The sequence below is a fragment of the Astyanax mexicanus genome, chromosome 13 (assembly GCF_023375975.1).
Source record: "Astyanax mexicanus isolate ESR-SI-001 chromosome 13, AstMex3_surface, whole genome shotgun sequence".
In the NCBI taxonomy this organism is placed as follows: domain Eukaryota; kingdom Metazoa; phylum Chordata; class Actinopteri; order Characiformes; family Acestrorhamphidae; genus Astyanax; species Astyanax mexicanus.
Window position 1 is genome coordinate 2,281,172 of NC_064420.1, and position 18,341 is coordinate 2,299,512.

At 37.8% G+C, this 18,341-nt stretch overlaps 1 protein-coding gene across 1 annotated transcript; it reads left to right on the forward strand.

The window, feature by feature from the left end:
• Positions 1–750: 750 nt before the first annotated feature.
• On the forward strand, positions 751–17,829 carry LOC103021375 (lysine-specific demethylase 9). Its single transcript, XM_022677143.2, has 7 exons — positions 751–1,710; positions 3,662–4,299; positions 7,023–7,160; positions 7,790–7,932; positions 8,954–9,121; positions 9,240–9,348; positions 10,130–17,829. Exons 1-7 carry the CDS (start codon positions 966–968, stop codon positions 10,736–10,738), a joined length of 2,550 nt encoding a protein of 849 aa, XP_022532864.2. The 5' UTR covers positions 751–965; the 3' UTR covers positions 10,739–17,829.
• The last annotated feature ends 512 nt before the right edge of the window (positions 17,830–18,341 follow it).

The window sequence follows — 18,341 nt, forward strand, 5'->3', positions numbered from 1 at the left end:
AAACAATATATACATTAAACCCCATAAGTGATTACCTTACAATGACTGTTTTACTTTACATTTAAATATTTATTGTTAATGTATTAATATTCAGTGTTAATAAGGAACAATTAAATTAATTGTAATTTGAGGCAGTTTTTTGATTGATTAATTTGTTATTATATTTTAAGCGACTGATATCTCATCTTATATTTCATCTCATACAGTACAAGTCAAACCTTTCGACATACCTTCTTATTCTACGTTTTTATTTTTTTTTTATTAATTTAATTTATTTTCTAAACACACAAAAATAATCTAGGAACACATATGATATAGTGATTTTTGGGTTTTTATTGGCTGTAAGCCATAACCATTAACCAATAAAATAAATAAATGCTTATTATAGACCATTCTGAGTGTAATACATCTGTATAATATATGACTTTTACATTTTTTTAACTGAATTGCTGAAATAAATTCGTTAAAATTAAGTAACTTTTCAATGATATTCTTAATAATATATATATATTTAGATGCACTAGTATATGTATAAATGTGTGTGTGTGTGTGTGTGTGTGTGTGTGTGCACGTGCTGTACTGTACTGTACTGTGCTGCTGCTGTTCTCTCTCTCCTTTCCTCCACTGTGCGCTCTGCCTCCTGCACGCGCGCTGTCTCTCTCCCGCAGAAAGCCCCGCCCAGCCTACTGAGTTACACCATGACGTCAGCTCCTGGACAAGGTGCGTGCAGCGGCGCACGCAGCCGTCCGACCCGCTGAGGCGTGCAAAGACTCCGTTTCCCAAGATGCGGCGCGGCCTACGCATGCGCGCTGCTGCGGAGTGGCTTTAAGGACTACAAACCGGCGGCCTGCGATCGGGAGCGTGCAGCTTGCGAACTACAGATCCCAGACGGCGGAGATCCGTGAGGGGCATGCGCGCCCCACTCCGCCACGGCTTTTTAAATTTTTTTCACCCCCCCGAGCAAAATGGCTGCGCGGGTCGAGCTGGAGAGCGACAAATGTGGAGGAAAAGTGGAGGAGAAGATCAGGGAGGAGAAGATCAGGGAGGAGAAGAGGAAGAAGAAGCGCGATAGGGAGGAGAGAACGGAGAAGGAGGCGAAGAAGGCGAAGCTGCAGCACCATCACCACCACCACGACCAGTACCACCACCGAGCCCCCCAACAACACGCTCAACCACGGGGAGCCTTACCTCCGCAGCCGCATCCCCCACCTCCTGCAGCAGCATTAGCACCTCCACAACAACAACAGCCATCAGCACAGAACCAGAACCATCCCCAACCGCGCCACTCTGGCACCAAGGAACGCGGCGACCACCACCACCATAACCACCACCACCAACAACACCACAACAACCACCACCATCCACCTAACCACCACCAACAACACGGCCCCAAGAAAGCAGCAGCAGCAGCAACAGCCGCAGGAGCAGCAGCTCCAGCAGGAGCACCCACCTCCGCCGCTGCGCTCCCCTGGCCGCCCCGGAAGACTCCCCCTGCAGCGGCACGAGTGGCCCCGAAGGCGCCCGGGTCCGCACTCCCTCCGCCCGCCCCGCTCTTCACCTTCACCCCGCTCACCGTGGCCAAGGCCGAGCCTCGCCAGCGCAAAGAGAAGCGCGTGGAGAAGGACGGGAAGCTGAAGGCGAAGAAGGAGAACGCGGAGGCTAACGTTAACGTTAAAGTCCCGGAGATCAGCGCCAAGAAGAAGAAGAAAGGTAACGCTAGCTTGGTTAACGCTAACTCACGTGAGAACCACGTTTTAACGGTTTTTAACAATTCCAATTTTGATTGATTTGTTGGTTAACTCGCGTGAGAACCATGTTTTGACAGTTTTTAACTAACGTTAAATGTTATTTAAAACTTGACTGACTAAGTTAGTTAACTATTTATCTTGCATGAGAACAGAGTTTTAACCTTTTTAACTATTTGAAATGTGACTGACAAGTTAAATTGCGTGAGAACCGAGTTTTGACTGTTTTTAGAAATCTGACATTTGACTGACTTGTTAACTAGTTAGCTCTCGTAAGAACCACGTTTTGACGTTTTTTACCTATTTGAAACGTGACTGACGAGTTAACTCACGTGAGAAGCTAGTTTTAACGTTTTTAATTTTTGACTAATTATTTAATTAACTCGCGTGAGAACCGAGGTTTAATGTTTTTTTTTTTATATTTGAATTTTGGCGGATTAGTTAACTAAGTTTACTCACGTGAGAACCCAGGTTTAACAGTTTTTAACCATTTGAATTTTGACTAACCAAGTTAACTAACTCACGTGAGAACCACATTTTAAAGGTTTATAACAAATTAAATATTGTCTGACCAGTTAACTAGCGTGAGAACTTAGTGGTTGAGATCCACTAACGCTAGCTAAATTAGCCTAACTTACATTTTTTTACTGTAGTGTTAGTAGCTAAGCTAGCTAGTAAATTGTGTTTTCTGTGAAAAATAAAGGCTATCTAATTCTTGCTATGTTAGCTAAATCCTCATCATGTTGTCATCCTACTGTTTTGGTTCCCACAATGTTGTCAGTTTGCTGCTGTAGTTCCTCAGAAAGTTGTGACAACATTGTCTGACACAGTAGTTTGCTTATCAAACACACAACATTGTCCAAATGTTGTCAGCTTGGTTCTTTATACATTGTCCTAACTTTAAACTGTAGCCTAATTTAATTCCTCAAAGCTGTCAAGTTGTTGTATCTAGCCAATACACAACGTTGTCAGAACGTTTTGTGCTTGATGCTCTTTATGTTGTCCAAACTTTAAAATGTAATTCCTTAAAGAGTTGTGAGATTAAAAGACATCATTCCATGTAGCCAAGGCACATTGTCACAACGTCGTGATGCCTTATGCTCTGCATCTTGTATAACCAGTCCTTAAAATGTAATCCTTAAGAAAGTTTTTGACGTTTTTGTACCTAGCAAACATACAACATTGCCACAATGTTGTCTGCTTGGCGCTCTGCATGTTATTCAAATGTTTAAACGTTGAAATATACTTCTAAAAGTTGTGATATTTTCTGACATCATTCTACCTTGCAAACCCACAACAATGTCACCGTGTTGTCTAATTAGAGCTCTCTCTGTTGTTCAAGTGTTAAAACGTAATTCCATGAAGTGCTGGGACATTTTGTACATTATTTCACCTTGCAAACATACTTTTTCACAACATTATCTGCTTGGAGCTCTATATGTTGTACAAATGAGGACAGTTAATTACTCAGAAAGTTGTGACAAGACTGTGTGAACCTGTTCTTTTTAACAGAAGCACAACATTGTCACAACGTTGCTTGCTTGGTGCTCTCTACCTTGTACGAAAAGTAAAGTTAAATACCTTAAAAAGATGTGATAACTTTATCTAAAAAACATTCTCTTTGCATCATATAAACGTTCAAATGTCAGTCCTCAGAAAATTGTGACAGCAGTTTCTGACATCATTATACCTAGAAAAGACACAACATTGGCACAATGTTTTGCTCTCCATGCTGTTCAAATGTTGAAATGTAATTCCTAAAAAGTTACATTATCTAACAATCATTGTTGTCAGCTTAGTTTTCTCTTTGGTCAAAATGTTAAAATGCAGTTGTCTGCTATGTTTTAGTAGGTCTCGTGTTTGACCTTTTGACCTGAGCTTTAATACTAATCTAAGTGTGTGATCTCCTCCTTCAGAGAGCCATAACGAGAATGGGAAAACTCAGAGTCTGGAAGAGTACCTCCTCAAGAAGAAAAAGAAGAAGAAACGGCATCGAGAGGATGAGCGTGGGAAGCGGCTGCGGATGTACAACAAGGAGGTGCAGACTTTGTGCGCTGGCCTAACCGAAGAAGATCCTCCCTCCACAGATGAGCCGGCTGTTCTTTCCTACATCAAAGATGAGAAGCTCTGTCAGACCAGCGCTGGCTCGGATGAATATCGTACACCCAAAGGGGTGCAGATGCCTTTCCTCTCTCACCAAGACCATTTTATTCGCAGCTCCTGCCTGCAGACGGGCACCAGCTTCAGCAAGCTCATACACGAAGAGAAGCAGCCCAACGGCGGGGCGTCTGTGCTGCACGCGTACGCCGATGAGCTCTCGTTCCTTCGGCCCGGAGACACGGAGAGGTTCGCTCGGGAGTTTCTCGAACTGGCCTTCAGCGAAACTTCTAAAGGAGCGGCACGCTACGCGCTGTCCGTGGTACATGGTGCTGCTGCCTACCTGCCTGATTTCCTGGACTACTTTGCCTTCAACTTTCCCAACACGCCAGTTAAAATGGAAATTCTGGGCAAGAAGGATATTGAGACTACTACTATTGCAAACTTTCACTCCCAGGTGAGTTTAAATCACTGCTGAGTAATAATTCTCTACTGGTATACAGATATTGGCGTACTGAAATGACGTGCCGGGCACAAATTACTTTGATGATTTTGAGTGCCTATACTGCCTCTGCATATTGCTCAAGTTACTGTCTGTTTGGTGCATTGGTTGTACACATCCTCAGTGACAAAGGCTACCTATTATAGTGACAGGGTTGGTACGGTAATGAAAAACCTGGAAAAGTCATGGAATTTGAAAATAGCAATTTCCAGGCCTGGATAAGTTTTGGAAAAATAAAAATTCCCAGAAAGTTTTGGAAAAGTCATGGAAATTTGGTTTACAAATATTTGTTTCTGGTTATCGATGGAGAAAATCTGTTTAGAGCTACAAATACATCCATCAGCTCAGAGTTAATTCAGTAATTTAGCCCTATACCATAAAAATCTGACACATATTTCATTATTAAAAATGGTGTCACTTTCATTTTAGGCCTACTATAATCAATTTCGATTTTTTTTATTGTCCATGTCTGCACTGTTTTATAAATCGTATGGTCATGAAAATTTGCCTTGAAGACATGACGAATGTTCAGAAACAAGTAAATTTGGAGAATCATTAAAATAAACAATATGCATTGGTTTCTATTTCATTTTGTTTTTCCAACAATAATTAATAATTAGATTAAATATTTATTTTGCAATCTATAACACTTTCAGAAGAGAAAATACCTTAAGTTACCTTTAGTTCTAATCCAAAAGCTTCAGGTAGAATTTTTTGCCTTTTAACAGATGTTTTAACCTATATTTGCTTTTAGTGTTGCTGGTATTTTGTAGAACCCATTCTTCCCAGCACATATCGTTGCTGTCCTATGAAAAACACTTATCTTCATTTTTGTTGAGTTTTAGTTTAATACATAATTTGAACAGACAACCTGTTCCTCACACTGTGCCAAAAAATTTGTTTTCAAATGTTTACGTAAGACTAAGTTTTTAAACAGGTCTGCAGGTGTAACTAGTGGTCGAGCGCAACCACACGTGTTCAATATAACACACTGCCCCTCTTTCACACAGCAGTTTTATATTAGTGTGAGGTATGAGACTCTCATATGGACACAGGATGTAGTATAGAGATGCATGATGCACCAAATGTTCAGTGCTTTCTCAATACTACGTCGTCACAAAGACTCAAGGTGTTCCTTTTTGTGTTTCCTTCGAAAATTGGATGTGGGGCACTTAACCTGCTTGATTGTAACATTGAGCGTGGGCTTATTTTTCCAGAAAATATAATAGAACTGTAGCTTAAATACATCTGCATGGACCAAGTGCCTGTATATATAGTTGAGAAATCTCGAAGCAAACATGGATTTATTCTCAGGAAGCTTTAAAGTCATGAATAGCGAGCCAGCCAAGGTTTTGTGTGTCAAGTACGTGTTCTTACCCTGCAAACCACTAGAGGAACAACACAGCCAGGCTGTTTATTACTTACTTAAGTCTGACATCTATTACACAGCGCCGTCCACAGTGCATTAACCATCTGCGGAAGTGCCTGCAGCTCTGCGCCAAATATCCTGCGCTGTCTGGAGGCCAGGCAGAGAGGCTTTTTGCTCCATGACGTTTGAGAGCAGCCCTGGGCTAAACAAACAGTTGTTAACAGGCCTGTAGTTTAAACACTTGGATAGTGGGCGACGGCGCACTGATATATATGATATATATGTATTTATTTCTGAATGCTCTTTTATACTGAATTTATACCAGGCCTGCACAATATAAGGCAGTTATTCATACACATCAAACTAAATATACAGACTTTTCCAATTTTTCATGACTATAGGCAGATTATATCTTCCAAATATAATTTATTTTTGTTCATCATTGGATACACAATTTGCATTATTTATTACCATCCCAAACTATTATGTATTCCATGCAATACATTCACTCACTTCTATAGAAATATGGTAAAATTCCTAATATATATAAATAAATAAATAAATTGTACCTTTTTTATTCTGTTTTAGTTAAACGTGTATTTAACCCTCCTGTCATTTAATATATTTTATATTCATATTGATTCAATCTTTAAAAATACAGCAAAAATATTTTTAATCATGTGCTTTCACTCTTTCACTGATTACAAAATAACCATATCATGTATTTACCATTTCATCTGCTGTGAGAAATCAGTTATTTCAATTTGTCAGTTATAGTTCCTCTTTTCTGTACTATTGATAGCTATTTTATTTTAAGTACCTTTTTGAATGAAGAAGAGAAGGTCAAAATAAAGCACTTTCATTTTTTTTTATTTTATTAAAAATAAAATAAATAACAGATTTCTTTCAAAAGGGAGAAAAGATCAATATATTTATATTTACATTTTATTTGGGTTTTATTAGCATGTGAGGTTAAAAGGGGGTGCTTACTATTTGTTAAAAAAATAAAAATAATAATAATAAATAATGGTAAAGGAAACAGTAACTTGTGCACCACTTTAAATGGTGCTATGTGATTACAAAAAAACAGCTAATGTTGTTGTGTAAAATATATATTTAAAAAAAAAAAAAATATATATATATATATATATATACGTATATAATATGTATATGTGTATATATATATATATATATATATATATATATATATATATATATATATATATATATATATATATATAATATATATATTGATTTGGTTTCTATACAAGTGAAAAGAACCCATTTTAAAAATAACGTGTGTTTGCAGGTAAACCGAACGTACTGCTCCGGGACGTACAGAGCCGGCCCCATGAGACAGATCAGCCTAGTGGGAGCCGTGGACGAGGAAGTGGGTGATTATTTCCCAGAGTTCCTGGACATGCTGGAGGAATCGCCGTTTCTCAAGGTTTGCAAACATTCCACTGCTCCTGTGCTGCTCTAGAACCAATGATTTACAGATCTCACTGTTTTCCTCACTTCATTAACACACGTTAAAATAATTCACTTAAATCTGCTGGTACAGTACGCTGTCTATGCAGTAGTGCTGTATTTTAGCATCAGAAAATGTACATTACAGTATTTTTCAAGATGTTGAAGTTTATTTTTAGTATTAATATATGCAAAAGGACTATAGTTACTGCTCTTGCAGCACTCGTACAGTGAGAACAGCAGCAGGAGCTCCTCAGATAAAGTTCTGTTCTCCTGGCACAGAGCGAGATGAGCACTTGACTTCACAGTGCTGAGCGATCATCACTCCGGTGTGTTATCTTGTTAACTGGCAAACTGGCTAGCATTAGCTAGCGAGCTGTACCACTATGCTTCTTTGGTGGTGCTGTTATACGCAGCTCTCTGAATCACCTCTAGCGGTGTGGTGGTATATAATAAACACTGATATCGTATATACTGATATACCACCCAGCACTACTACGCAGTAAAATTGGACACTTTTGATGGTGCAGGGCTTTATATGTATGTATGTGTTCATTCAGAATGAGTGCATGAGGGCTGTAATAATTGAGCTGTGTGTCTGTGTAGATGACCTTGCCGTGGGGAACTCTGTCCAGCCTGAAGCTGGACTGCCGCTCGCAAAGCGACGATGGACCCATCATGTGGGTACGACCAGGAGAGCAGATGGTGCCCACAGCAGATATGCCCAAGTCTCCGTTTAAGAGGCGCAGGTGAGGCTGTATTTCTACTCTCATGCTGTTTTTGCTTTATGGTGAATGGTAACTGTTTAGCACTGCTTAGATTATGAAGTTTTGGATTCGCAACAGGGATGGGTATTATTAATAAAGTCGTGTTTTATTTCACACCACAATTGGGATGGTTTGGTGCAAATTTAGTACAATAAGTGGAAAACAAGACAAAAAAAAACAAGTTCTTTGAGCCTTGGTTTATTTTTTTAATTTTTCATAATTTCAATCTTTGGATATTGCCAATTTATACTTCTGTGGAAAATTTAATTCATAAACTAGGCATACTCTCCAGAAATGTAACTATGGTCTGCAGCAAACTGTGATTGGGCAGCCGAGCCTCGTGTTCCAGTATAAAAGCACACAGCGGCATAGGGCGCTCGCACAGGCTACACCGTAGCCAATGGGTTGGCTCCATGTAGAAGTATATAATTTAGTGTTTAGGTTTAACTTACATGCATGTAACAACTCACAGCTTATGACCGAGGTCTCCAAATTTTGTTCAGTACACTTTAAATGATTCTTATTATTCTATATTTTGTCCTTATATTATGTAAACACCATTAGTATCATTCATGTTTAAGTGATTTGACACCACTAGTACAAATATAATTGAATTCTAAAGCCAATCTAATGCTGATCTTTCTTAAAAAGAACTCTTAAAAACTGAAATGCATCCAGTAATATGCTTTGAGAAAAATATCTGTAGTTTAAGCACTTGAAGTTTTTGTTCTTAATAAAAAGTGCCGCAATAATGCTAATTGTTTGTTTGATTTTGTTCCAACAAAATCCAAAAGTATGGAAGCCTCTCATGTTTACTGTATCTGTTGTGTGAGAATAATTATAATTTTTTTTGTAATTTTTGTCGCAATTTAGAAAAAGGTATCAAAAAAAAGTACAGTTTGAGTATCGTATTGAATTCAAGGAATTCTTTGCGGTATAAACCCACATGTTTATAAGATATTGAACCATGTGACGTAACGCCGGCCTCTTTTGGTGCTTACAGATCCATGAATGAGATCAAGAACCTGCACTACCTGCCACGGACCAGCGAGCCGCGTGAGGTGCTGTTTGAGGACAGGACGAGAGCTCACGCGGACCACGTGGGCCAGAGCTTTGACTGGCAGAGCACGGCCGCAGTGGGAGTCCTGAAAGCGGTGCAGTTTGGAGAGTGGTGAGTGGTGATGCTGTTCTCCTGATGTGGTTAAAAGCCTACACAGAGCTGTGTGGTTTCCTGACCTTTAACAGATTAACCTTTTGACCTTGCTGTTTGTCTGTAATCTGTCTGGTAGGAGTGACCGACCGAGAATAACCAAAGACGTGGTGTGTTTTCACGCCGAGGACTTTAACGACGTTGTACAGAGACTTCAGCTGGATCTGTACGAGCCTCCTGTCTCACAGGTAGGTGCGGTGTTCTTATTAGCTTTTTTTGGGTCACAAGACGAGAACAGAGTAGCCTACATAACTCCTGCGGTGGTGCATTTCCAGGAAGGTGTTTCTTTACAGGGCACTGTTGTCCTGTATTAACTATTGTATTAATTATTCAAGCTGAGCACAAAGGGCAGAACACTGTAGTCGCTAACGTAGACCGGCAGTGCCAGTGTGTGTGGATTATAGACTGTGTGTAAATATGGAAAGGACAACAGTGAACAGTTGAAAAGTGATGATACTACGTCTCTTATGTCCTCTGGTGGTTAGTTCCAGTACAACTTTTTTTACCCCACCTATTTCTATTCATTTAAATAGGAGATAACCACATTTTTTATCTAAAATTTAGATTATACATCCAGTCATTTTCTTTCATTTTCTTTTTTTTATGTTAATATCCTCTCATGTTTTTCTTAACAGTTAATGCGTTTTATAGGAGGGTTTTTCCATAATATTAAAGGGGTGTGGCGATGTTGTGATTGATGCGTTGACTGTGCACCTCCCCAGTACGGGTGGAGGTGGTCTCAGACACGTGGGCGGGGTTTGGTGCTCCTGTCCTGTCCTGTTTCGGCCATCTTTTGGCTTCAAAACGCCATGATAAGAGTGAATGGGGACGTACTGTCCAAACTTATATACAGTCCATGGTGAGGATGTACACAGGCAGTGTCTTTTTATAATGTTCTAATTGATATTAGAATTATTTATTATTTTGTATTGCAATATAATGTTTGACCATATCGTCCCTTCCCTACAGTGTGTTCAGTGGGTGGACGACGCCAAGCTGAACCAGCTGAGACGAGAGGGCATCCGCTACGTCCGTGTTCAGCTGTGTGACGACGACATCTACTTCATCCCCCGCAACGTCATCCACCAGTTCAAGACTGTGTCGGCCGTGTGCAGCCTGGCCTGGCACATCCGCCTCCGGCAGTACCACGCAGACGACAAGGGCAAAGAGGAGGACGAGGAGAAGCCCAAAACCACTGAGGTAAAGCCTGAGGAGACACAGACCACACCCCCTCCATCCGCCCCCTCCCCGCCCCGGCCCGAGGCTAAAACCCCGGAAAAATCATTGTGCACCACAGCGTTAAAAAAGGAGCCGGGCACCAATTCGGTACCCAAGCCTGAGAAGCCTGTTTTCCAGAGGCCGGCCACGCCCCCCAGAGAGCCTCCTCCAGCCCCTCCTCATCCGGCTACATCCGCTCACGCTCCTCCCAGTCCAGCGCGTCCCGATCGGCCCCCGGGTCCCTGTCCCCTCAGCGTCTCGTCTCCAGAGCCAGGGCTTCCTCAGGCCTCCCTCGAGCCGGGCCCTGACGCCCCTCAGAACAGCAGCACCGAGTGCGGATCCACCGATCTGCAGGAATAGACCACCATCTGAAACCCCTCTTTAACAGGTGGGCTCGAATTTATTTAATAACCCTAACTGACTGACTGACTTTCATTCCAATAACGCAGTCGGACTGTCAAAAGATACAGATAATAAGCATATTTGGACTTCCTGTAAGCTTACGAAGACTCTACATATATATACATATATTTTTCTTTTTAAGCTTTTTGGTTAAGAAATAACCCCGTTTAAAAAAAAAAAAAAAGATGCTTTTTAGGTTTTTCTCAGCCAAAGTATTTAATTTTAATAATATTTTTGCTGATTTACTCAGTATTGTTTTATATTTGTTTCTATCTGAAATGGAGATCTCTGAAGAGGAACTTTTTTCGTATCGTTTTCGTACCCTAACTGTGCTTCATGTGGCTCAGCTAATTGGTTTTTAAGAGAAAAAAAAACAAAACAAAACAAGAAGAAGAAGTGAATTAATAAAGAACTAAATAAATAAAAGTGCCTCTCACGTGTGGAGAACAGCAGTCGTGTCTCAAAAGAAAGAAAATGGTCTCGTTCTTTTCCTCGGTCGTTCGTTTCACTGAAATCTGCGTGGATTATTTCGCTGAAATCAGTTGAAAATGATTTAGCTTTTTCATCTCTGAACAGAATTTGTTGTTCTGATGTTCTGATTTTGTGTGTTGTGCTGTTTTTAGCTCAGAAAGCGAACTATTATTTAATTTTCCGGCTGTTTTAGGAACTTCAGTGAGAGAAGAGAGGCTTTGCTGAACCTGATCTTACTTAAGTTTATCCAGCACAGAGTAAACAGGGTGAAATGGGTCTAGAGGGGCAGTTTGTAGCTTTCTGACGGTGATGGCGTGCATCTGTAAAATAATTCACTTCTTTAATATGAATTTCTCAGGGTCCCTGGTGCAGGAGCCACTTGTGCTTTGTGCTGCTCGGTTTTTATCTGGAATTGGAAATAGATCTGGCACAGTTTTCGGCCTTAGGCCACAATTATTTGGTGCTTTTTTTGGCAGGAACTTTAGAACGTTGGAAATTGCAGCTTGACTTGTATACCAGTGTACTTACAGTGCACTAATAGTGCATTTTTATTCACTAAAGCTTGCTCTGAATTTGTTCTTTTTTAATTGAGCTGAAATTCTGATCTGAAAGTGGTTCTTTTGTCTTTTCTGTGCATACTGGCAATATTAAAACTGATTTATTACTGCAGATTAGGCCTGTCACGACAATTACATTCCACGTTTATCGATTTACAGAATGATGACAGCGTGTTCCTTAGTCCTGGGCGATATGGGAAAAATCATATATCACGATATGGAATTTTTTATATCACGATAACGATATATATCATGATATATCACATTTAAGTATGTTTTCAGTTATTCTTCGAAAAATATGACAAAAGAATATCATTACTTACTTTTTTCCAACTTTATATAAAAAAGTAACATTATACCAAACTTTCACAAATGAGAATTACTACCTTTTAGTGCAGCAATATGTATGTATCAAATGATAAAACAATATTTTTTCCAAATTATACAGGTATTTAAATTGAGTTATCCAAATAAACTCCATTAACATTTTTTAAAGTGTCAGTCAAATAACGTAAAGCAGCGTAGTGTCGCAAAACCACATTATGAAGCTTTTTTTTTTGTAAAGATTACTTTATTATCACTTATATAAACCGAGTTTATGCAAAGTGACCATGCCAATACATTTCACCATAGCCTACTTTATATATTTGCATTAATAATTGATGAAATTACTGTTTTACTGTTATATTAATCGTCATATCGCACAGCTCTAGTGTTCCTATTGAAAATATGTGGTCAGTAAATCAGTCAGTCAGCTGTTCTGTATCTTATCTGACTGAATCTAATGAAGGATAATCCTTTATTAATCTATTAATCCAACAAATCACACAAAAATTCAGGTGTTCCTAAATCTGTTCTGCGTCCACAGGTGTTTAATAATAAAAGCAGCAGCTAGGCATGCTGGGATTGCTGTGCAACAACAAGTCCAGTCGTGAAGTTTCACTACTAAGTTTTCCACAGCCAACTGTCAGTGACATTAATTTAAAATTACAATATAATTATTTATTGCAATAAATCCTAGAGAAGTTCGTCACTAGTTAAAAATAATTATCGTAATTATCGTGACAGGCCTACCACTGATAAAGAGCAAGTTTTTTATTTTTTTTGGGGTGCCAAAATGACTATAAATAACAAATTCATACATAATCTAAACCATTTACAGGTGTACTACTGGTTCTTTGGTATTCTCAGCACTCAGTCTGAGCAGAGCAACTACCTGAATAATAAAAGATCTCAAGGTTTTTATTTGTATTATTTAAGCTGAGCTTTTTCTATTGCCTGTTTTCTGGCAAGCCTTTCTGGATAACAGACGTGTCAGTGCTCAACAGTGTCCAAGCCATTTATGTACGTGATCGAAGTAGTTCCTGATTGGGCAGTTCTGTGGCTTTGTTTTTAACATCTGTATGGGCAAAACCATATAAACCATACTAGTGCATCTCAAAAAATGTATATTATCATTAAAAAAGTTACTTTATTTCAGTAATTTAGTTTAAAATGTGAAACCTATTTAAACCCTTTCAGACTTTGCATCCATTACAATGGATGTAATCATGTCCATGAACCAGCCAATGAACAAGTTTATAAACCAATGAAACTGGTAAATTGGCCGCGCCCACTGCAAAAAAAAAAAACACTGGAAAATCAGTATTACTAGAGCCATTAAGGCAAAGTAACAGCTCATTTTTACTAATTTAATGTGACTAAGAACACTTTTTAATTAATTATTGATTATTTTTATTATATATATATTTTTTTTACTGTTTAGGGGTAGTTTATGAAATAAAAAGGTCAGAATGAAATATAAAGTATTACACACAGGCCTTCCAGTGCAATAGAAAGAAAAAAACAATTACATTTTTTAGTTAATTGGATTTATTTGCTATAAAGATTTTATAATAAAATAAAATAAAAAAAACGGCATTCTTACATTTTAGTCCATCATGGATCATGGATATAGTTTAGGTCTGAAAGGGTTATTGTTGATGATTATGGCTTACAGCCAGTGAAAACCCAAAAATCAGTTATTATATAAAAGACCAAGTGGTACTTTTGGTATCAGTGTGGGCAGTGTGCCAAATCCTGCTGGAAAATGAAATCCGCATCTCCATAAAAGTTGCAGTCAGCAGAGGAAATTATTATTACTAAAATAAAGTAACTTTTTAATTATATTCTGATCATATATTTTTTTGAGATGCACTAGTATAATGATTATACACTGAGACGGGAATTCTGACACAGAATTCCAATGCAATCTTGATGCCGATACATAAACATTTAATACAATTTTCTACATCTTCCTGGATCAGCAGAGAAGTGTTTTAATTCTGTATGTGTATTTTCTACCCATCTTGCTCTTCCAGTAACGTATAAACACTTTTCTTTTTTTTTTTTTACAATGTGATGAGCGGCTCCATTTCATGAAGTAAAAGACTTTATTGGACTTTGAGATCTGATGAATTGTTCTAATCAGGGCAGGCTATGCTCTGAATATGACTTCTTCCATTCTAACCTGGTTCCCTTCTCCAAAATGTGGAATATTATTTATAATATAGTCTATATGTTAATAGGAGATTAAGCGGGAATGTCCTGTTTCTTCTGTGGTTGAATTAAAATGTCCCTAGTTATTAATGAAGAGCATCTGTAGGACTGTACAGTCTGAAACGGTAGTTTCGAAGTGCATATAAGTCAGTGCTGTTTATTATTTTGGATTTTATAAACTAAAGTTGTATGTCTACTGTTATTTGCACATGTTGATATGTTTCTCTCTCTCTCCCCAAAGCGGTTATGTCTTAACGTGAGCTTTTTAAAGCGTAGCCTCGACTTTAATGTCCCTCTTTCTTTTTTTTTCTTTTTTTTTCTTTTTTTTTCTTTTTTTGTATATTTATTCCCGACCATTTTTTTATTTTATTTTATTTTTTTGTTTATTTGTTTAAAAAAAAAACTGACTGTGGGCGTCATCCACACACACCTACAAGTAGAGGTGGGCAATATGATGACTATAAAAATGACAGACTCTTAAACACTACTGCACAAAAACTGTCTAAAACATATAGGGCTGCACAATATTGAAAATAACTGACATTGCAATATTTTTGTTACATGATTTTTGTTTTTGCAATAAAAAAAAACGAATTTTTAAATTTAATCATTTTTAATAATTTTATTACAATCCATAAGCCAACAAAAAGTAAAGACATTATTAATGCACTCTGTGTATTTATTATTAGAATATATAGTAAATATATAAATATATAAATATAGAGTAAATATATAAAATGGGTATTGAGGGCACCAAGTGGTCCAGCAGTCTAAAACATTTTTTAAAATGTGCTTTTTATACTATGACAATTTTTGTTTTATTAAATTCAACCAATATTTAATGATATATTGTATTGTATCCCCTGTATCGTGATACTTATTATATCGCCAAGCTCTAGCCAGTACATATACGATATATTGTGCAGCCTTATGTAGTTTCTTTTGATCTGTTTTTTTTTCTGTTTAATTATAAAAACATACATGCTTATACTTATCACACTGTTTTTGTAAAGGAAATCTGTATTAATCCATAACTCAGTCTTTTTTAAGCACTGACTGTGATAAATTGTTCTCAGATATCGTTAAATCGTTGTATTGCCCACCCCTGCCTACACTGCAAAAAGGGATACCTTAGCAAGTGAAATCCTCTTAAATCTATTCTATAAAACTAACATTTTCATTACTATTCTGTTACTTGTTTTAGGTGATTTAATCTACTAAAAGTGTCTTGATGTATTGGCAGATCATTTTGCTTAATTCAGGAAGTAACTAATATATACAATAAATAATGCTTAAAACGTAGTAAATATATTTGCCAGTGGACTAAGAGACTTTCAGTACATTTTACATTTCTTAAAACAAGTAAAATGTTAGAAATAAGTTAAATATTCTTAAAAAAAAACTGACAAGAATACAAAAAGTGAGGAATATCAGATATTTAATTTACCGTATTTTTTGCACTATAAGGTGAACCGGATTATAAGGCGCACTATGAATAAACATCTGTTTCCTACACAGATTTCTCTAAAGTAAAGTGCTTCTGTTTATTTACAGTAATCTTAGATTTCCAGATTTACACTAAGGCTGGGTGCAGCAGCATTAGCATTAGCAGATAACTGCAAGTAAAGGCTACCCGACACCGCTACACTGAGGTACTACGTAGATTGTTTTAACACAATAAAAACACGCAGACTACAGTCTGATATCCTCGCCTCTAAGCGGCGAAAGAGCTAGCATTTAGCTTGGTTAGCGGCTAATGCTAATACTGCTCCAGCAGTGCAAGCTGCTGTGGTTAGCAGCATGCTAACAGACGATAATACCTCAAAATGTCGAAAAAGCTAATTAGTGCTTAGCACTGATAGCTCTGTTAGTAATGCTAATACTGCTTCAGCCTTAGTGCTGGAGAAACTTCACTGAAACTCCTGTATAACACTGTACTTACAACAGAGTTATACAACATGCATAAGGAAAACCAGATTATAAGATGCACTGATGATTTTTGGGAGAATTAAAAGATTTTACGTGCGCTTTTTTAGTGCGATAAATACAGTTTAACACGATTCAAGAGGGTTTGATCTGCTAAAGTTTGAGTTTTTGCTGTGTATAATGTATAAGGATTGGAATGTAACTCATCAATGTCACACCAGCAAGAGAATGAATCCTCTGGCTTGCTGCACGGGTCACTCAGAAGAGGATCCTCAGTGTCTTTCTCTGATCCAGCGATTGCCTCCTAGATCTAATGAGTGCCTTTTAGCAAGTCGTATTCTCGGTGCACGGTGTTCTGTCCACGCTTCCTTCTTCCAGACGCTCGGAGGCGCTGATTACACGGAGCTGCGCGGAGTCGAGCAATAATTAATGTCCATGCATCACTCGGCTAGACCTCAGTAAATCAGTAATGAGCCTCTCTCGTCCTCTCGCTCGCTCTCTCGCTCTCTCACACGCCGGGGTTAAATATCTCACCTACTTTAACTAATGAAGGACGTTTCCTGATGTTTGTGCATCACCAAGAGGATGACCAAGAAATGGTTGTCCCTCTAAGAAGGAGAAATGAATAAAGAAATAAAAAAGAAAGCAGCTTCTGCAGTGTGCAATACAATAACCTCATCATCTTTCACATTCATATTTCATTCAAACCCAGAGACGAGGTGAACAGCCAGCGCCAGCTCGTCAGCGCTCGTCTCCGTCTAAAATAACGCTTCTAATTATACATCATCCTCGCCAGGCATCGACCGTTACACAATTCAGGACTTTCACTCTCGCAGGATTTCAGGAGGAGAGCTGTCGAGTTCAGGAGACGTCACTTCTTTTGTACAATGATGCATTTTCTGGGAATAAAATGCCCGTTTCTCTCTTTTTCCCCCCATGTTTTCCCCCTTTTAAAAAAAATAATAATAATAATAATCCTCTCAAGGATTCTTCTTTCTAAGCACTTGAAGCTAATAAATATTTTTTTTTTGTATTATTATTTGGTCACATACACATATATAATAAATATATATGGATATATATATTATATAAGGATAAACATCGACACAGTGTGTGTGTGCTGTGTTACGTCTGACTACTGGCAGCTATACTTTGTTTCCTTTGTTTCCTTTTTTTGTTTCGTTTTTTAATTGTCATTGTTGTTATTTAAAGTTTTCGATTGTTCTTTGTACAATAGGAATCCGCTACGGAATCAAGGCATGCTTTGTGTGGGTTTCGTTCAATATCATTAATTGCTGTTGTTGATGTTTGTATTAAGATGATATTAAGATAATATTAAGAGGTCTCCATTTTCGTTGATTTTTCCTTGGTTTTAGATTCTATTCTGAACGGACGTAGTCCATCATAAACACGAGTCGTTTTTTTATGTAAATAATCGGTGACATTTAATAGAACTGTTAATGTGGATATTCTTAATCATGTGTATAAAAACAACATACAATGGAATGCATAGACTTTTTCTGTATTTTTTTAAAATAAATCATTTTATGAGTGTAACAGAGTTTTCAGTTTTTTCTTAAAAGAACAACAGTTTGAACAATCCAGCAGCACGAAAAATATACATTACACAACACAGTGCAACACAATCACGCAATGCTATTAAAACAACAAAAAATACATAATGCAAGCGATCACCTTTTAAATATATATATTTATGTACACATACACTTTCTTCGTATGGGACTTTGTTCTTAAGGCTCACCAGTGTAAGACAGTTTAAGTGCAACACGTAAAACGTGAGTACAAATGTTATTTTTGCTACATTTTAAACCTGAAAGATTCTAGCTGACTCCACCCTCAGCTCAAATTTGAAAAATGCAACAAACAAAAAAATGGGCGGGGCACTGGGTGATGTATTGGTTTAGGGGCGGGACAGGAGGAAGAAATACCATTGCTAAGCTATTATTAAGCTCTTTGTATCAGATTTCTTAACTAAAAAAATGGAGTATGCTGTTTACATGACTACTTAAATAATCAGAGAACTGCAATAATCAAATTATGAATGGATT